The sequence below is a fragment of the Cariama cristata genome, unplaced genomic scaffold, assembly GCF_000690535.1.
Source record: "Cariama cristata isolate BGI_N322 unplaced genomic scaffold, ASM69053v1 scaffold8081, whole genome shotgun sequence".
In the NCBI taxonomy this organism is placed as follows: Eukaryota; Metazoa; Chordata; class Aves; order Cariamiformes; family Cariamidae; genus Cariama; species Cariama cristata.
Genome location: NW_009599751.1, coordinates 1 through 21,558, shown reverse-complemented (window position 1 = coordinate 21,558; position 21,558 = coordinate 1). Strand labels below are relative to the sequence as shown.

The following is a 21,558-nucleotide window of genomic DNA, read 5'->3' as shown; positions in this document are numbered from 1 at the left end:
AGGATCTCCGTCTTCGACCTGAAGAAGTAAGCGAGCCCCAGCGTCTGCCTCCTCCCTCGGCCCCCCTCCGGCCCGCCGGCCTGGCGCTCCGCCAGCCCCTGCCCGGGTGAGGGTAGGGAGGGCGAAGGCCCTGGTACTGCCAGCACGTTTTTTGAGGGGAGGGGGAGTAAAGCTCACGGGAGGTTGTGGAGGCCGCCCCGGGGTCGGCACAGGGGCAGCCACGTCCCCGTTGCCCACGATGTGGGGGGGGGAGCGGTGGTCCCCGCACCGCCGGCTCCCGCAGTCCTGCACGGAGGGACGAGCGTGCTGTGTGGCGTGGGGCTGCAGCTGGCACGGGCAGGGGGTCTCCAGAGAAAATATCCTGGAAAGTTTCTGGCTTAGCACTAAAAGGTAGAAGTTCACCTGGCAGAATAACTGTCGAGGTGTGGCACGGAGCAGATTTTCTGTATGTAGGTCTGTGGGGAGAATAGGACAACGAGCATGTAGAGGTGTGGTTTACAAACAGAAAAAAGTGGTTTGCATTTGGTTTAGTCGTATGGCTTCCTTGTGTGCTTGTGTCTTGCGCTATCTCTTGTATATAGCAAAGCCTAGACTGTCACCTGCCTTTTCCTGTAGGCCAGAGTTGTGATTGGTGCTCATTATGCCAATATTTTGGTCAGGAGCCCATCTCTTGCGTAGTTGGAGTTTATGGGATTGTGACAGCTAAATAAAGTCATAGGGCTTGCGCATCTAAGTTGATTCTGTGGCTTTAATGTAGGTATCAAACTGTATTTCATTGATAACAAAGATGACTTTTATTTCTACATCCTTTTACCCAATTTACTGTTTTATCTTTTTCTTGCAGTAATAAGTGTGAGACATTCCCATTGGCTACACGGCTTAATATAGTGTGTGTGGGGCTCTCTCCAGATGGAAGTCTTGCCATTCTAATTGATGAAGGTATTTGCATAAAGGAAGCTTTTGTTTTATAAAAGAATGAAATAAAAATACAGCCTTAAAAGGGGAGAGTCTGTATTGCTAGGTATTCAACCTTAACAGAAATTAGAAGCGCTATGCTTTAAAAATTATGTTAGAATTTCTGTGGAAGATGTCTTTATTTACAGAATTTGAACTTTTTTTACAGAATTTAGATAGTGACTTGTAATTTTGATTGTCTTTTCCTTAATAGTGTTAAGCATACTGTCTTGAAAAGTTTCTGAGGAGGTGCTTTCCCCCCCACCCTTTAAGGAAAGAGACTAAGCTTGCTAGGGTTATGATTTCTTTGGGAACTCAATTATTTCCATGATCCTTCTTTTTCTGCCTTTGCAGAGGGAGCTGCCTTGCTTGTCAGTTTGATCGGGAAGTGTGTGATACATCACTTTTATTTTCACAAGCCAGTTCACAGTGTCAGCTTTTCCCCTGATGGCAAGTAAGTAAAACGTGGATGCTTTAGAACAAAACAACAGAAATTACCCCATAAACTGCTTGTAATTAAAAAGACATTCTGACCAATCTGGGGATGATACCTGTTGATTAATGTAGGGGAGATTTTGAGCTGATCAGAGTCACTTTATCTGTAAAATTGAGAGGGGAAGAAAAGAGGAAAAGCAAAACCTTTCAAACGGATACTGACAGGAAAGTTGACTGTCACAAGTTGTCTATGGTGGGACTCTTAGAAGATTTGCTGTGAGTCTTAACTGTTCTTAAGGTGAAAGAGCCCGTGAGGGGGACAGTCAGTGCTGCAGAGTTGCCTGATGGCACTCGTGGCAGTGCAGTTTCACTGCCAACTTGTATTAGTCTAAGACAGCTGTGCTACTGAAAGAGGCGGTTCTCTGAATCGAGTGCTTCTTTTCACGTCCGTTATATTTTAACTGCATGGTCACTGATCCAAAGCGTGGTGACATAAACGTTAGAAGCATCAGAAGAGTGAGAGGAAAAAGTGCAAAGTTCCCCTTCTGGCAGTATTCCTCAGTTGGATTGACTTAAAGTGTTCTTGAATGAGCTTTTCCTTGAAAGTTGGACTCACAGTTCTGCGTTAGGGAATTATACTGGCAACAGGACCAGATTAAAGGATGTGTGTAAGAGGGGTGCAGATGCTTTGTGTTTCTGAAAGTGGCCAATATATGGAAGTCAAGAGAGATTGAAATAGAATATCCTGGTTTGAATGGTTGAACCTTTCCTTCCTTTGTGAGAATTAGAGAAGTGGTTTTTTTTTTTTTACTGAAGGTTTTCTGTCTTATAATATGTAAATTGAGCGATAATATCAATCTGCAAATAATCTTTTATTTTTCATTTGAAAGCAGTCCATATTTATCATTTCAGTAACAGAAAACTTTTAAAGATTGTTTTGTTTCGTTGTGTTGCAGTCTGTACTGAACAACTGTTTGCTTTTAACAGCTTTGTGTGCAATTATGCTTTTTTCCCCTATATGACAGGAAATTTGTGATTACAAAAGACAATGTTGCTCTTATGTACCATGCTCCTGGGAAGAAACGAGAATTTAATGCGTTTGTTCTGGACAAAACTTACTATGGTCCATACGATGAAACAACTTGTATTGACTGGACTGATGATTCCAAGTGAGTTGTTGAACTAAAGCACTGTCTACCTGCCTACGTTGTTAATATTTGTGTGCATGTTACAGTCCATTTTCTTTGCTCTAAAGTATCGTACTAGCTTTAAAAATTCTTTTTGGTTCTCTGTTTCTCATTCTGTCTTGAATTAAAAGAATATAATTAGTTAGGCTAGAAAGTATAAAATATGTATGTATTAGGGATCAACAACGGATTCTTGCTTGAAACTACCTAGTTGTCCATAAAAGGAACATACCTTATGAATGTGAGCACGGTTGACCTTTTGAATGTATTTAATCCCATCTACCTTTGCTAGAGTTGCCAACCTCAGTTTACAACTCTGATGTGTGTAAAATTACTTTTAAAGTGGAGACTGGTGTCTTCCTGCTCAGAATGTTCTCCACCTAGTGAAGAGTTTTGTGAACCAGTGTTCTAATTCAAATTGCCTTTTCTTTTGTAGATGTTTTGCGGTAGGGAGCAAGGACATGTCTACATGGGTGTTTGGAGCAGAGCGATGGGCAAACTTGATCTACTACTCACTCGGCGGGCATAAGGATATAATAGTAGCCTGCTTTTTTGAAGAGAACAGTCTAGATGTATGTATAATCACACAACATTCTTGTATCTTAATATTAAAATAGTTGAAGCATATTCTTATCTGTAGATAAGGATGCTGACTATTTTGATGATACCTCAGAATTTGGAAAACATGTAAGTAATATGTTCCTTGACCCCTCTGCTGTGATTGGGAGTTTACAATTCCATGAATGTTTGAAGAAGTAAACTTTAGAAGGAGACTAAGTTACTTAAAATTGCTCACCAAAAAAGTTATAGCTTTAAATATGGAAAAATTAATTAGCTGTGATGCTAACTGGTAATCAAATTGCCTTCATTCTTTTCAAAAATTATCTGAGGGCAAGTAAAGTAAATCACAAGTTCTCATGACAGGAATTTTCCAGATCAAAGCATCTCAAATTCTAGAGGACTAAGTAGTGTGTTATCCTAATGATAGAGTGCAGACTTGCTAACCCTTCTGTAAGTCTATAGTCATAACAAGACAGCAGAGTACAAAACATAAGTTTTACACAATAATCGTATGTTTGTATTCTAGCTGTACACAATCAGCCAGGATGCAGCTCTCTGTGTGTGGCAGTGTGATACAGAGCTTGATGGTTTGAAGCCCATGCCGCCTAAAGATGCAGCTAGGGAAAAGAATGCAGCAAAAAATGATGAAGAGTTTCTTGAAGAGCCAAAGGGTGAAGAAATTCGTGGAAAAGCCAATCCAAATGAACAAGAAACTAGAGATAAGGTTAAATATTCACGTGTTGCAAAGTAAGTGATTTTCAGTTTTCCAAAGACAGAGTTGTTATGGGGATTTACTGTGGTGGGCTTTTTTTCACCCTTTATCACTTATTCAAAGCAGTATAAAACTCCGCCCAGGATTTAGTAATTTACTGTAGATCTCATTTTAAATAGTTCTGGTAGAAACACTTGTTTGTCTGTCTTTAACTATATGAAGGGTGGTACCCTTCACCTTCAGAATACCAAGTCAGTGTAATTCTAATAATGTAAGGAATACTGACTTAGGGTGTACGTGTTAACTGTTTGAAACTCAAAAACTGTAATGAGATCTTTAGTACAGTATCCTCTAATATTAGAGGCTTTGAGTTCTTGCAAGAAGAGATTGGTTGCCTTCAAGAAGTGACAGTTTGATAAAGTTAGCTCATCAGCCTCTCTGGTGAACTACTTGGAGATGCCTTCCTGAAAGATCTCCCTGTCTGTCCACATCAAAGGAGATGTGGCTGACAAAGAATAATCGAGTTTTAAGGTAGTTGCAGCATTTAGCTTTGCTTGAAGAAGGATGATCTTCATAGGCAGTATCTTTTCAGTGGAGTAAGGGAGAGGTGGGATGCATGTAGAGGTGAACTGGGAACACCTGATGTCAGGCTTCTGTTCTCAGTCTTTCTGACTGTGAAGGAGGTATAAAGAAAGTACCCTACCCCAACCCAGGCTGGAATTAGCCTTAGTGAACATCACTTCCAGGCTGAAGGAATTTGGAGTATACAACTGTTGGATAATGTTCAGATGCTCTTTTATTTGGCTGTCATGTGGTGCTTATCTGTTTAATTCCAGTAAGAGACATAGCTACAAAGAAATGGAGAAAACCTTCACTAGGCATATTGTATTTACGAACATTGCTTCAATTCTTTACCCTGTAAGAGGACTCGCGTATAGAAGGATAACCAGTGAATTCATGAGAGCCATCCGTATTGGCATTAGATGATCAAAAGGAAATGCACAATGCAGTTCCTCTGAGGTTAACTTTTAATCCCTTTCATTGCATGTGATCAGGTGTCACTTCTGATAGTCAGATTGCTGTGGCAGCTGTAAACATTGAGGAAAAGAAGAGAATTGACTTTCACTAGCTATGTAAAGTACATGTATTTAGCAATTTCTGGAACTACTGCTTTTTCATTTTATTGTAGGATACCTTGATCAAAATATTTGACCTATATTGAAATGCATCTATAATAGCATGCTTCTTCCATACTCAGTCTGCTTCTTTCTTATTTCTTTGATGCCAGGTATTTTTTCAATAAAGAGGGTGATTTTAATAACCTGACATCTGCAGCCTATCACAAGAAAACACACCTTTTAGTCACTGGTTTTGCCTCTGGAATCTTTCACCTCCATGAGCTTCCAGATTTCAATCTGATCCACTCTTTGAGGTGAGGTATGGGGTGGTGTTTGGTGTTTGGTTTGGTTTTGTGTGTGGGATACCGTTTTGGTTTAACCCCAACCAGCAACAAAGTACCATGCAACTGCTTGCCCCCTACGGTGGGATGGGGAGAAGAATCAGAAAAAAGTAAAACCCATGGGTTGAGGTAAAAACGGTTTAATAATTGAAATAAAGTAAAATATAATAATAGTAGTAGTAATGAAAAGGGAGATAACAAAGAGGAAGGGAGGGAATAAAATCCAAGAAAAGTAAGTGATGCGCAATGCAATTGCTCACCACCTGGTGACCGATGCCCAGCCCGTCCCCAAGCAGCAGTCAGCCCCTCCTGGCCAGCTCCCCCCAGTTTCTATACTGGGCATGGTGTTCTATGGAATGGAATAGCCCTTTGGGTGGTTGGGGTCAGCTCTCCTGGCTGTGCTCCCTCCCAGCTCCTTGTGCCCCTCCTCGCTGGCAGAGCGTGGGAAACTGAAAAGTCCTTGATTAGAGTAAGCACTACTCAGCAACAACTAAAACATCAATGTGTTATCAACATTATTCTCATACTAAATCCAAAATACCGCACTGTATCAGCTACTAGGAAGAAAATGTAACTATCCCAGCCAAAACCAGGACAGGTACATTTTTTGGGGGGTTTCTTGTTTGACTGAGAGCACACCATTTTTAGTAGTGAATGATGAATAATCAGGGCACAAAAATCGTAAAACATGAGTGTCCATTTAGTATTGTAATTTCTGGAAAGGCAGAATCATCATTAGACTTCTGTAATAAATACTGTGCAACTCCATTCCATAGTTTATTATGGAAGAAGTGAGGTCTGAACAAGGAACTCCTGAGTAGTTAGTTGTTGGCTATAGATTTCTTCAACACTTTGGACTTTGTTTTACAGTTTCTGTGTAGAAAATAAAAATAATACCTGAAAAAAAAAGTTCTACATATATAAAATTATCTGTAAATTGTTTCTAAGTTGAAAAATAAATCTATAATTTTTTTCCATTGCTGTATGATGCTAGCTAAAGAATGCATAATTTCCCTGTACAAAAATTTTTTTTCTTGAATATTGGGAGTTTTGCTCTGAGCTGGCGAGTCTGTCTTTGTTTGGGATGTAGATGCTCTGTCTTTATTCCAAATAAGGCAGTATTGTCTGTGTGATGGTTTTGAGTATAATAAAAAAATTCGTACGCGACTTAATGTTACAGTGATATAGAAGTTCAGTAAAGTAATCAAAGAACTTGCTTGAGCAGAGGTGGTAAACTCTAGATTTGAAGTTTTATCTCACGAGGCATGAAAACGCAAGTTTGTTTATTGGGTAATCTCTTACTTCAGTATTTCAGACCAAAGGATAGCCTCTATTTCTATCAACTGTACTGGTGACTGGATTGCCTTTGGATGTTCAGGTTTGTAAATTTTTTTTGGTCTGTATTCATGGAAAAATGAGGAATGTTGTGGGCATGCAAGCCCAAATGCCTCTTACTCATCTTGACTCCAAATGTTAAAGTTTTGTTAATAATTTGTAACGTCATCTCTGTAGTGTGTAGATATAGTAAAGCAAGTATCCCTAATCAATTTCTCCTCGGAGAATTCTTGCAGTTCAAGAAAATATTTTGTTGACAAAGGAAAAAAAATAGATGTTTGACATATGCAAACTCTAGTAGAATTAGGATAAAGCCTATATCCCTTGTAGTTTATAATACACTTTCATTCTGGGCCCAGTCTGTCTTCCTTTGCCACCTGTTGCATGTGCCATTTTATAAAACTGCCTGGATGTTCCAGCATTCCCACCCAATCCATAATGGTTTGCATGGTAACCAAGATGATACCTTTGTATGCAGCCCTGCTTTTCTTTCCAGCTCACTTATCAGCTGGTTGATAGCATTGCTGTTGTAGTGTTGAGAATGTTAACCCAAGTAACAGCTCTGGGTTGTTGAGGAAAGTTGCCTTGAGCTTAGGAAAAGGAAAGGGCCTTTATTAGGATTGATAGATGCATAGTGCAACATCTCTGTATCAACCCTTTTTTTTTCTTTAATGTTGCTTGCAATTATGTGTTTTGTGGCTTGCATTTGCAGGGCTATTGTGTTCATAATTTTGGTTAATCCTTCTTATGCGTTTACAGGTTTGGGTCAGCTCCTGGTGTGGGAATGGCAAAGTGAATCCTACGTGCTGAAGCAGCAAGGACATTTCAACAGCATGGTTTCATTAGCGTATTCTCCAGATGGACAATACATAGTAACTGGAGGGGAGGATGGGAAAGTAAGTGAGGCAGTATTACTGAAATAGGAAATTACTAACATACTAAGCAGCTTGAATTTTCATTTTAAGTACAAAATTCTGTTACTGTAACTGATACATATTTTTCTTAATATAAAGTCATAATATTTTGTCCTCACTTTTCTTAAACGTTTTGGTTTTTCTCTCTAGAGCATACATATTTTGATTTATTATTACTGATATCCTCTGCAAATTGCATCACTTCTGCTTTTTAGCAGATGATTTTTTAATTATTGTAGATGCAGTCATCATAAATACAAAAAGATCTAATTCATCGAATGTTAATTTAGGTGTGTTTGTGGTGGTTCCATGATACTTTGGGATGAATGAACTTCAGTCACCCAGATTCATGCCCTTTTGGTAATTGATTTTGATGTGAAATTAATTTTATCTTGTTTATAAAAGTGCAGTTCCTAAAAGAGATTTTTCCGAAATGTACCATTGCAGGAGCTTGTTATTTAAAAGAAAAATTAGCTTCTCATGAATGACTTGTATTGAAATGATAGGCTATGTGTACAGGTGCTTTTTTTTTTTTTTAAAAAAAAAGATGTTTTGTAGAGTAATTCCACAATCTCTTGGCACGTAAATGGGACAAAGATAGTATCTGATTTCCTATCAAAACTTCTGAATGTCAGAAAAAGGTTTCTGCCATTCGGATTTAAAATTGACCAAACCCCAGAAGTCTCAAACTGCAGATAGCTAAATGCATAACATCTTTGTTTGAAAAAAAAAAAAGATTGAAATATCATCTCAATTCCAACTTCTGGAATGGCTTCACAGTTGGTTTGAATTTGGCACTTGTCTTATCTGTGGACAGCACAAAGCTTCGGAGCCCAAGATGCTCCCCAAGTGCTACAGCTTTCCTTGAAAATTTGTTTCAAAATTTTTTTTGTCTGTCTCCACTTAGATTTTCATGTTGTATATGTGTCTTTAGGAGTTTAATGATAAGCTGTGGCCTGTTGGCCTCACTTGTACAGAATTCCTACTGATAGTATTGAAAGTGCTTTATGCTGTTGCAGAGTTCTAGGGCTAAATTTACTCTTCTGCTGCCTTACCCTTACTTTGTCTCGGAACTGATGATGGAGATTCTAAGAAGGTTTTTCTCATCTCTCTTGCAGGTGAAAGTGTGGAACACTTCAAGCAGCTTTTGTTTTGTCACTTTTACAGAACATACCAGTGGTGTAACTGCTGTAACTTTTACTTCCAATGGTTATGTGATTTTGAGTGCTTCCCTAGATGGAACAGTGCGTGCCTTTGATCTACACAGGTAACTCTTTCTAAAAAGAAACAGTTTTTGTGTCTCATTTAGTGTCTCATTTAGTCTTCAGCTTTCACCACCCAAAACAGAGCAAGCTGCTGATCGCTTGTTTCAAGTTTTGAAGTTGCACAGTTGTGAGTACTGCTTTATTGATTTTTGGCTCAGCCTTTGATTCAAATTTAGATAGTAATTAGGAATCCTGTCACTCCATCCAGTTTCTGTGAAGAAAATTCTGGAAGAATTTTTCTCAGAGAAGCTGAAAATCCAGTAGGATCATTGTCTGACTCTAATACTCAAATGGGGAGATGGCACCTGTATTAACAGAACACTTGCCATAGTTTTAGTGGTTGAGCCATTATAATACAACTGTGTACAGAACTGGATGTGTAAACAATCCCATGTTTTCTAAAGAATGGACATATGCTGTGTAATAGAAGATAGCTCTTCTGTTTGAGTATTTTTGGCTGCTATCTCTGCAGAGAGAATCTTCGAATCGTGCTGAGGCATTGCATCTAATTTTATACAAAGAATATTTTTTCTGTATGTAGCTTAGAAGACTTTAAAATCAAATCCTTTTTTAAATGTGTTCGTAAAACGTATGTTTACATCTACCTAAAATGTTCTCATAACTTATTTTCACATTTACAACAGATACCGCAATTTCCGTACCTTTACATCTCCACGACCAAGTCAGTTTTCTTGTTTAGCTGTGGACTCCAGTGGTGAGATTGTGTCAGCGGGTTCCCAGGATTCCTTTGAAATATTCATCTGGTCAATGCAGAGTGGGAGGCTGCTGGATGTAAGGATCTACAAAGTTGGAGGGCTTGAATTTAACACACAAGATAGATCCTGATGATGCTAAGTAAATTTGGGAGTAGCTGAAGGGTTTTAATACAATGTGAAATGTTTTGTTACATTCAAGAACTGGAGCCACACTATGTTACTCTCCGCAAAATTTTATTTATTGCATGGAGGCTATCCTGGATTTGTGTGGGAAATAGTTTTTATAATTTTTGAGTGATGAGCTCTTGCTAGCTGGTGAAGTCACGCCAGTATTGCTGAGCTAACACATGGGCATCAGAGTCTTTTCTCTAGTAGTTTTTCAGAGATGTTATTTTCTACATATTTTCTGTAGGTAATGAAGAAATTGTAGGTGTTGTTCTAAGGTTGATACAGATTTTGTGGACAGTTTTGCTGGAGCAGAGCAGGGGCACAGTTTCTTGGTAGAAGGTTTTTATCGTGTAAGGCAAGAAAACTATTAAGTTAAATCCCCACTGTCTTGCTGCTAATGTGAAATGCATTCTCTTCAGAGTAGGTGTAATAAAGGAGGGACACAGTACTTCTGAGCAAATCAAACTCATTTGCTATTTTCAGTTCTTAAGCATTATTGTACGTGTTGTACAAGTAAATGAACTGAGCAATTCATGTATTTAATTTCGCATAGCTATTGAATACACATAGGGATAATAATTCAGCATATACTTGGGTGGGTCTCCAGAGTTTTGTTTCTTTCCTTGATTTCTTTAGAGAGGAGTAGGAGCTCCATGCCATAAAAATCTGTATTACTCTTATTCACAGTTTTTTATCAGTGTTTTTTTCTAAAATATTTTCAGTTGCAGGACATACTGAATTCTCAGAGCAATGACTGGCTTTTTCACAGTTGGTCTGATTGTTCTGATAAGGGGTGGTGGTGGGGAAGCACACTGTATTCCAAGACTGTATTCAGTCTTGGTCTCTGAAGAGACATCTAAGAGTGGGTGTAGATGCCTGTGCAATGGTAGCACTTCAGTGAAATTTTTTTTTTCAAAAGCTTCTGAAAATGAAAAGTTAAGAATCACTCGTATCTATCATGCCACGTGTTCAAAAGTGACCTCAAGCATGTGTGGGCAAGTTAGGTGTGGTATCATTGCTATCTTTAGAGTTTACTTAGTGCAGATTACATGAGTTTCAGTTTCTTTCACCCTAATTCTGTGTTATCTTTTCTTCTTTTATTAGGTCTTATCAGGTCATGAGGGCCCCATCAGCAGTTTGTCCTTTAACCCAATGAAGTGTGTTCTAGCTAGTGCCTCTTGGGATAAAACTGTCAAGTTATGGGATATGTTAGACAGCTGGAGAACTAAGGAGACGCTGATACTGAACTCGGATGGTAACCTTTATTTCATTTTATATCAAATACAAAAATATTTCAAGAATGAACAACAGAACATGTCAAATACAGACTCATTCGTTCTTGGTAATGAAAACCAAAAGTTGAGATAGTTCTCTATAGTACTTAGTGAACAGTGCAATGAATCTTTTTTTTATTTAATACTAGCTCTAGCTTTATAGTTAGCTAAACATTTGTATGTTGTCCAGAGAAAAAGTATAGTCATACTTGTTACTCTTAAACTTTTTCTGGTAGTTGAGGTAAGATACTAGAAAAAAATACGGTATTTTCTTAGAAAAAGATCTGACTGCATTTTTAACTGTTTATTGACCTCTTTGCAGTTCTTGTTGTTGCTTTCCGTCCTGATGGCAAGGAGCTTGCAGTTGCTGCTTTGAATGGACAGATAACATTTTGGGATCATGAAAACGCAGTGCAAACTGGCTCAATTGAGGGAAGACATGATCTTCAGATGGGAAGAAAGGAGCTTGATAAAATAACTGCCAAACAAGCAGCCAAGGGGAAGTAAGTAAATGAGACTGCAGTGAAAAGAGAGTGCCACACTGACTTGCTTTTGAATTGTTTCTTTCTATTTCGTTTTTACGTGAAGATTTCAGAGTGCATCTGCTGTTCAAATATTTTGATTCTGATGTTGGATTTAAAAAGACTGCCTGACTTGACATCTGGATGGATCCTTTTGGTCTTTTGCTGTGTTCACCCACTGATCAGCATCATTCTGGGCATGTGTTCTTTTTCATCAGTTATAAACTTGGGTTGCCAGCATAATATTGAGCTTCGTCATGACAAGTCGTTCATTTGTGAAATGTGATAGATTTTGAAGTGGGTATCTTTTTATGTAGGTACTAGTATGTTACTGTTAGTGTGTGTAGAAATTCTTATATTTTAAAAAAAAAAAAAACACGTAAAAATGGTGTGGATTTTTCCACACATTACGACACACGTGAAGTAATGTTTAAAGACAAGTTGAATTTGTGTGCTGTCAAAAAGCGTAATATAGAAGTCTTCTTTCATTCTTCTCTTTTTCCCTTGAGCCCTTCTTTTTCTTCCACATTGCTCCCACTCGAAATGAAAAAAGCGAAACAATTACTTTGAAAAAAATGCATTTTTTTGGTGATGAGCTCTCAACCATCTCTTTGAAACATGCTATGACGTTATTCTCTAGATCTTCTGACCGTCCATAGTGTTGTGTAGGGTGTAGTTGAGAGCTCATTCATTGAGCTGCGACTCGGAATCAGAAGTATGGAAGTACTTCAAAAAGCTGTTGAAGTTCTAAATTGTTTGTGATTCATAGTAAAGCACCAAGGACTTGTTTGTGGTAAATGATTTTGTGCGTTAAGTACATATTGTGCGAATGAAGATCTCCGCTTTCTCCATGAAATGGTTATTCTGTGTCTTCATGCTGTACTCATGTCTTTTAGCTTGGATGTGACAGGGAAATTAACTACTCTTTCTTTTTCTTTACTAGATCTTTTACTGCTCTGTGTTACTCAGCAGATGGTCAGTCTATTCTGGCAGGTGGATTGTCAAAATTTGTCTGTATATATAATGTCAAGGAACAGATTCTTATGAAAAAATTCGAAATCTCATGCAACTTTTCTTTAGATGCAATGGAGGTATGTGATCATATTTTTCAATCCCCCACCCCTGCAAGACTTAATTTTTGGTATAATTAAGTGGAATTCATGAATGTTTTGTTAAGCACAGGTTCATTTTCTTGGTTTTGTGCAGGAGAGCGGTAAGAAAGTATTTCTCGGAAAACAAAACTAATTCCTGACACTCAGCTAACTAAAGTCTTGCCAGATTGCAGTGTGTTTGTATTGAACGAGCAGAACTCTTAAGCATAGTTAACTCAGTTGGCCCTTAACTTAAAATGGCAGAGAAAATTTAAATTATCAATATTTTATACTAAACTGACTTTCCCTAGGTGTCAGTTGCTTCTGTTAACAAAGAAACAAAGCATTTTATTGTGGACACAGAAGAACATCACTGACCTTTACAAACTCGGTTTCTGAATATTGCCAAATGCAAAATTAAAGTCCTTTAAAAGTAAATCGAATGATGAAAAGCATCAGAACGAAAAAGATTCTAGTAACTCTTTTTAAGATCCCCTTCCCTGGAAGAATTGATTGTTCCAGGGTTCATGTCAGGCTGTATTTGACTGTGGTTCCAGGTGTGTTTGCTGCCCTCTGTTGTGCTAGCACAGCTCAACGTGTGGCTTAAAAGGATACCAGAAGTGAGCCAGCTGGAAAAGAATCCTGGAGGGGATGGGGGTTTAAAAATAGGGGGGCAGGGAGGTCCCCAAAACACTATTTGCACAGCTGTCTGGCTATACAGCCCTTACGTGAGCACAGGGCAGTTATGGAACCTGAAGGGGAAGAAGAGTAGGGCTGCATCTGAGGAGATAACACATCTCTTAAGTAGGACAACATTGTAATAATGTGAAACCACAGTCTAAACTGAGTTGTGGTGTTCTGAGGCCTTAAGACTGAAGCAGCCTGATTCTCATCTGTGGTTGGACGCTGTTGCCCACTGTTGTGAAATTGTCAGTTTTCTCTGATTTTGGAGAAGCTTTTGGAAGGAAGTGCAAGGAAATAATTGGTAGATAACTGCTGAGTGTTATGGAGAATTTTCAGTTAATACAGATGTTTAAGAAGGAGATTCAGTGCAGTGAATGGAACTTGCATGTTTTTCTAGGAGTACTTAGATCGGAGAAAAATGACTGAATTTGGCAGCATGGCTCTGATTGATGAAGGGGCTGGAGGTGAAGATGGTGTTGCCATTCCTCTTCCTGGAGTAAAAAGAGGTATGGCTTTTGGCTTTGCTGTCTTGTTACTAGTTTTATGTGGATCAGAACCTTTGACGTAGAGCCGATACAGGATAAGAAGTGTTTGAATTGATCAGCTCAGTTTTAAAGTTAGGATTACCTGAATGTTCTGTAGCTGCACGGATCTGTTACACAAGTGTTCAGCTGATGTATGGGTGGGTCCTTTTGTGTAGTAGAAGCAACAGGGAACAGCAGGTACTGTGGTCTCCTGGATATGGAACCCAGCAGTCCTGATTTAATTTTCAAAGAGCAAAATTCAGTCCCGCGACTTCAGCTGTAGGATCTCTTGGATGTGAACTGTCCCTTCCTTACCCTGTCTTTAACTCTGCCAGGTTTTGGCATGTTCGGCGTTATTTTTAAGCAAAATGACATCACCATAGTTACAGTTGATAGCTAGACTGTGAACTTTTGGTGAATATATTAAATCACTTCTAAACTTCTCTTTTAGGTGACATGAGTTATCGACACTTTAAACCAGAAATAAGAGTGACTTGCCTGCGATTCTCTCCTACAGGTGAGCATTGACAATTAATGTGGGATTTTTTTTTTATTCCATATAAAAGAAGCAAAAGAGTAGAGCATTGGAGGAGTAATACTGAATTACAAATGCCCTGGACATAGTCTCTCCAGATGTTACACAGTGCTGCTAAGTTTGTAGTCTAGTTTGCCAGCAGTGGATAATTAGGGAACTTAAGTGTACATCACTTTCAGCTGGTAGTTTTTACAAGCTTTGTCATTGCTGACCGGTCCATCAACAATGCATGGCTTTCAGTCTTACCCACTTTTTGTAAACAATGAAGAGTCATCTGTCTATCATTACTTTTCTGTTTCCATTCTAGAAAACCCAGCTTTGTTCTTAAATATTGTTACTTCTCTTCTAGGACGAAGCTGGGCAGCCACCACCACAGAGGGTCTTCTTATCTATTCACTGGACTCTGGCCTAATTTTTGATCCTTTTGAGCTGGATATTGATGTCACACCCAGCAATATACACAAAACACTGCGTCAGAAAGAGTACACTATGGCTATCATCATGGCCTTCAAGCTGAATGAAAAGAAATTAATTCAGGAGGTCATAGAGACTGTACCTAGCAGTGAAGGTGAGTGGCTCTTCCATGAAATTTGACTGAGCTAGTTGTAAGCAGAGATGTGTAAGCCAAGTAAGTTGAGGTGTAAAGGGCAGAGTTTAGCTCTTGGGGTGCAGGGGGAGGGAGTATAACGCTGATATTTAAGGACTTTCTACTGTAGCTGAAGATTAAAGAGGAATGGATGGTCTTTTGTGAAAAAGTAGACTTTTTAACTTAGGTTTTAATTTTACTAGTCTGCTGCATGCTCATCTAGTGACTTTTGAACATGGATTATGATACTGGGCTGTACTATCAAGGATGTAGTCAGCAGTTTGAGGAAAGTGGTGAGTCTTCTCTGTTGAGCAGTTGTGAGACCATGTCAGGAGTGCTGTGCCTGATTGTGGGCTTGACAGTACAAGAAAGTCATTGATGCCCGGGAGCATCTTGGGGAGGGCTTGGGAAATGATTGGAGGCCCAGAGTGCATGTCAGCTGAGGAGGGGCTGAAGAGAGCTGGGTTTGTTCAGTCTTTGGAAGAGAAGGGGAGTGTTTTTACTGTCTTCAAGTGCCTAACGGGATGTTAGGAAGAAGGCAGAACCAGACTTGGAGTTGCAAAATGATACAAGAAGAGATCTGTGGTCTCTTGCAACATGGGAAATTCCAACTAGATATTAAGAACGACAGTATCTTGGGGGTGGTCAAATACTGCAGCAGGTTGACAAGGAAAGTAATGGAGTCTCCAACCTTGGAAGTGTTCAGCACTCAACTGGATAAAGCTCTGTGCCAGCTGCTCTAAATGAGTCTGACTTTGGATTGCCAAAATTTGGAGCAACTCTGCAACTGTCAGCCCTTAGAAGTTCTGATGATTTTTGTTCCTTTAGTTACAGTGTTTGTTATCTTCATCCCTCTAAACAAATGTAAATATGGTCCTTACAGAGGGCTGTGTTCACACAAACCAAACAGATTATTAGTTAAGTGTCAAGCTCTTTCTAACAAGATAAAGGGGCTTTCACAATTGGGACATCAGAAACAAAAGGAACAGGTAAGATGTCCTCCAAAGCTAAGTGACATTTACTGAAGTAATTCTTGGCACCCTTTTCATCATTTTCATAACTAATGTGCAGATTCATTAGCTGTATCTGGTAGACACGACCTTAAAAATAAACTTTCAGTAGTGTATTCTACTTAACTTCATAACTCCATTAACAGTTCCATCATAGTAACTTTGTATTTTATTAGCTTTACCTCACTGTTGTTACCCCAGTTAAAGGTTCAGTGTTTCATGTATAACATAAAAATTCCTTTTATCTAGTCAAAACATGCTCTAGTCTGAAATCAGGTGTGTTGCAAGCCACCTGCTTTGTAGGATTTTCTTACCTTATTCCCTAGGTAGCAAGCCTATATAACAAGCCCTGATAATTACACGTATCAAGGTAAATCATGTTTTGCGTACCTAATGTTGGCCTAATGGTGTTTGCCTTTGTCTGGCAAAACTTAGTTCTCTTTTACTGACATTCACCATGTACACAGGCAAGGCTGAATAAGTAAGCAGGTGCCAAAACCTCAGGAGCAGAGGATGAGACATGGAAATTTTGAGCATTTTAATCCACTGTTAACAGAATGAATGTGTGCCTGTTTCTTTAAAAGCGGAAAACTTTTTTCACAGTTGAGTATTACATAGCCCAGTTGGAGTGGCTGTGGAGAACAGGGGTTGGTTATTTTTGAGAGGTCATCATAGTTACATGTGAGATTATGTGGAATGTTTATAAATCATGCTGCTTTGTGTTGTGCAAGTGCTAACATCATTCAGACACTTGCTCTGTGAGCAGGCAACTTTGCTGTCTTTTCAATTATCCTTTATTACCTCTGATTATTACGGGTAACTCATTCCACTGAATACAGAAATTTGGATGAAGTCAGAAGCAAGAAGACTTCAATAAAATCTAGTTACACCAAAAGAGGAGGAAAGGGTGGAAGTAAAAATTCTAAAGGAGAGCTGAAGGAGGGTATTCTGTTAGGAGGAAGAACTGGGGGAGGGAGTTACGTTTTTGCTTTTAAATACAGCAGTGATTGGAAGGCTCAAAGAGGAAAGACTTGACTCCTGAGACACTATGGCACTGTGCCTTGAAATACAATATTAAATATCAAGTAGTTGTCAAGACAGTGCTTGCTGCTTCTTCCCCATATCCTTTCCTGTGGTCTCTGTCATGTTATTGTAAGTAGTGATTCAACTCGGATGCCTATGGGCTTTTTTACCTCTTTGCACAGTTGATGTTGTCTGCTCGTCGCTCCCAGACTTGTACGTGGAGAAAGTATTGGAGTTCCTGGCCTCTGCGTTGGAGATGTCTTGTCATTTAGAGTTCTATCTTATTTGGGCTCATAAGTTGCTCATGCTGCATGGACAGAAACTGAAAACAAGGTGAGATCTTGCGAAAGACAAAATGCTGACAAGCATTTTAAAATCTATTTACCTGTCAGTTTAAGGTTTTTACTTAATGTTTACTGACATTCTAGATAATGCATACACAACAATTAAAACTACTTAATTTTTACAGCTTCTTTACTAATAGTAAAAGTTACAGTTTGGACTCGATAGTGAAGGTCTCTTCCGACCTAGATGATTCTATGATTCGAACAAGTGTGTATGATGAAATTGGAATGCGTAATAGGATTTGTGAGGATAAATTGCAAAAACATTTTTCAAATATTACAGGTAAAACTTTGCATAGCTTGCTTAGCCTATAAATGCATCAAGATTTCAAGAGTGATGGTAGGATTTTGCAAATTGTGTTTTTAAACAATTAGGCATATTAAATATAACTGAAAGATAATGTGCGGGTACTGACTGCATTTTTATAGACTTAGCTTGTGATTATAGCATACACCCTTAGCTTGTTAGTACTCTGCTTTCCTACATCGCTCTTTACCATTGCATGGGTGTGATCTGTAAATTACATTCAGCCCACCCATAGTATAGAGCTTATAGATTTTTGGGAACAAACCCAGGCAAATTTACAAATTTAAAATAGGCTAAGTGAGAGGTAATCTGAGAAGGAGTCCTGCAGGTTAAAAAACCAGTGCATTACGTAACTCTTTCCTTGCTTCAACATGGATATTAATGTTTTAGTTACTGAAATGACTGGAAAAAATTTTCTCCTTTTGTTGCTGTTAAAGTAGAAGAGGACAGTTTAAAATAAACTCTTCCTTGTTCAGAAAGTATTGTAGTACCTGGAAGGAACTCTCATCACTACAGCAAGCAGAATTAGTTCTTCAAGCTGCAGTTTGACATTAGGAAAAAATTATTTCTGGCAATATATTAGCTGTATTGAGTATAATCATTGAGGGCAGAGTCAAAAGCAAAGAGCTTTTGTTTATTTAGTATTCTCTTAAAACTTTTATGTTGAAAAGGTAATATACATGCTTGTTAAAATTTTGAGAGTATAGAAAAGTTCTAGATTTCCATATGTAAATGTAAATTGCACTGCAAATTGCCTGTTTTCTCCATTCAAGGTCAGTGAAGCTGCTCCCTGTGATTCAGTTCCTCCAGAAAAGCATCCAACGGCATTTTGAAGATGTTTCAAAACTGTATGTATTGTTAGATTTAAACATTTAAATCAAAACCCGACACAAAAGTGTGGAGCAATTGGGAGGATGATAGTGTGGTATTAGAACTTCTGAGATGGTCGTCTTTTACAGTTTGGTGGTTTTTTTTAGGAGAAAATGGAATCTTGTTTCTAATGTGTTCCTATTGATTTTTACAGCTGTGAATGGAATATCTACAATATTAAATATGCATTGGCCATTTCGCAACAGCGGGGCGTGAAACGTCTGGCAGAAGAAACACCAGTAGATGAAGACGACTTGGATTCTGACAGTGATTACCTTATGCAAGAAGCTCATAAAGACAAGTTTAGCTCCTAGTTACTCTTCGTGAGAGGGAGAAAACCTAAGACAGTAATTTTATGCAGTGGTATTCACTGAGAATGAGTGGCCCTCATAGTGGCATAATTTAGCTCTTAACGGCTTGGATGGAGATACGTGTGAGTTAGTGGGGGAAATGTAGGATAGACAAAGTGCCATCCATGGCGCGTTTGGTGTACCCTTTGGCCGTAACAACTTGACAGCATTGATTTTTTGATTAATTGATTTCTTTTTTTAAATTATTCCTGATTTCAGGAAGGAAAAAAAAGTATTCTTATATCAGTGAAGTTAGAAGTATGACTGGAAGAAGTGCGTTCTTTATTAAAAATGCATCGTACATAGATTTTATCATGGGTTTTGTAATGCAGTCTTGTCATACTTGGGACTTTTTTTTTCTTTTTTTTTTTTTTTTATCCTTTTTAAAAATCATTCTTAACTGGAGGTCTACCTATTGCTCTCAACTTGTTTTAAATGTTGTTTTACTTGGTTTTAGTATGTACATATTACTGGAATGCTGTTTTCTCAGTGCTGTAACTTCAAACCTGATGAAGTTTCAATAATGAGGGTAAATGATAAATCCATAGCAATGAATATGGGTGAAAATGTACTGGGCTGTACAACTTTTGCAGAGTTTTAATTCATAATTTTGAGAAACTGTAGTAAAGATTTGTTTGGAAATTACCAACTCAATAATACATTATTAACTTAAACTGTAAGAGAACACATACCAATGTTTCTTTTTCTGATGAAAGCCCTTTCTTGTTTTGTTTTTTTAAAATGTTGTTTATTAACATACTAAAATCTGAAACTTGTTATTTCCTTGTTTTTTGTGAATTGGCTTGAGAATTGGCTAGTAATGACAGTGAGGTCCTGAACACAAAGAACTATATCCGTGCTTGCAGTACTTTCAAGCTGCATGTTGGAAGGGCTTTGTTAATGACGATACTGCAAATATTAACAATAAGCCAGAATTGATTTTTTTTTTTCCCCCCCTAATGTATTCTGTTCTTCTGGATTTGTTTTCTGGTCACTTTCCACTCTTGGAATAGAGGAGAGCTATGAATATTAAAAACTGCTGAAGAAAAAAATAAGTCCAAAATATACAGCAGACATATACAGTCAGTTTGTAGAATTTTAGTATATAAAATAGAGATGCACTTGCTACTTAAATAAAACGTAGCAAAGTGATTTGTTTTTCTTGCAGTAAAACGTTTAAAAATATCTTCACTTGCTGTGCCCCCTTGCCTCCTAACATTTTCGCAGTCATGCCAATGTTTGAGTGTCAGAGGTGTGAAGGTGTAGCTGGGCTGGAGCAATGCTTGCGGAAGATGCTCTGTGGTGTGACGAGATTTGGAATTGCTTGTCATTCTTCATCCCTCTGCCCCCTCTTCCTCCCATGGTAGAAAGTGGGCTTTCTACTCTAGGCAGAAGGGAGGCATAGGAGGGTAGGGAAGTAGTAGTGCAGGAAGACAACAAAAACTCATCTTGGGATCCTTGTAAAACTGAAGGGCTTGAGCTAACATGAAAAACATGATTGTGTTACCTAACATAGTTACTTCTTAATCCATTTTACTGTTTTTCACGTACGTGTTGTCTTTGCGTGCTTTTTTTAAAGACCATATTCTTTTCCCAAGCTACATGACCCATAGCAGACAGGCTGTAATCATTCTGGGGCTGTAGCAGCAATAGCTTTGTGCTCTGTAAAACAGGAGTTGTGCTGTTTTATCAAGTCTGCTAACTTGATCCCTAAATTTTTGTCTTTTGGGTTTACAGTATTATAAAACACAGAAAATGTAGAAAATGTGGCCTTTCATAACAAAATCTTAGAAACATGTTTTTTGGGTTATTTTGCTCTTCCCATTCAAAACATTTCTGAAGGTGAAAACTTCACAAAAAGTATGTTTTAGAAAGTGCAACAGCCTTGAGAAGAGGTGAGAGGGGTAGTGTAGCACCAGTTTTGTATATAAGATAAGGATGTGTTCTACTCACATTAGTCATTTTGCTTGAGCTGTAGTAAGCTTTTAGGTAATCAAGACCAATTCTGTGATGCACATGAAAGCCAGTACAATTTTTCCAGTGTGCCCTCCATATTCATAGGAAGAATAATGAAAACTAAATACCAGGTGTTAATCTGGTAGGTCTAAAGTTTGGCTTGATCCTTGTGCTTGTTGGTGTAATTTGCGAGTCTGAGACCGGCCCACGTGGGATGGGTTCGGCTTTGGAGCAGCACCGTTTCCAAACCTTCCTCCAGTGCAGGCTGAGAGCACATCTGCAGACTTGCATCTGATCATATATAGATGTCTACATGTATTTCAACAGAAGTCGCTTTTTCTTACATGCAGCTTGGTTTCCTTAATAAAGGAAAAGAAGAAAAAAAAAAATAAAAGCATTTTGACAGGGGAGGAAATTTACCAGTGATGAAACTTGGCGCTGCTTAATGTTTCTTTTATCCTTCTCTTTTAAAAGCAATACACTGTTTCACAAGATCCTAGAAAGAAAGGAACGAAGCTGTCCGTGTACCTTGGTTTGCTTATCCCGCGTTTATCAACACCTGTGGTCTCTTGCTGCCCTCACACCGGCGTGCTCCCTGTGCGCACCTTGGTTACCCCCACCCCTCGCTTGCAAAAGGAACCTGGTGCTCAAAACAAGTCCCAAGGATTTATTTCCATGCGTATTTTACTGGTTTTTTTACTACTACTCCTATTATTGCGGCTAAATGAGGTTACGTAGGGGACTAAGGGGCTGCAGGCCTCAGCGCGGGCGGGCGCT

General features: G+C 38.6%; 1 protein-coding gene across 1 annotated transcript; it reads left to right on the top strand.

The window, feature by feature from the left end:
• Positions 1-6: 6 nt before the first annotated feature.
• Positions 7-18,895, top strand: LOC104155141 (periodic tryptophan protein 2 homolog; the record flags this gene model as incomplete). Its single annotated transcript, XM_009709785.1, has 20 exons — positions 7-26; positions 845-939; positions 1,309-1,408; positions 2,415-2,558; positions 3,013-3,148; positions 3,664-3,884; positions 5,138-5,281; positions 6,616-6,686; positions 7,403-7,539; positions 8,676-8,824; positions 9,467-9,614; positions 10,811-10,961; positions 11,303-11,483; positions 12,445-12,592; positions 13,674-13,782; positions 14,252-14,317; positions 14,685-14,903; positions 17,137-17,287; positions 18,379-18,453; positions 18,630-18,895. Coding segments are annotated over 20 exons (2,625 nt in total), but the record flags the coding sequence as incomplete, so codon positions are not given.
• Positions 18,896-21,558: the final 2,663 nt, after the last annotated feature.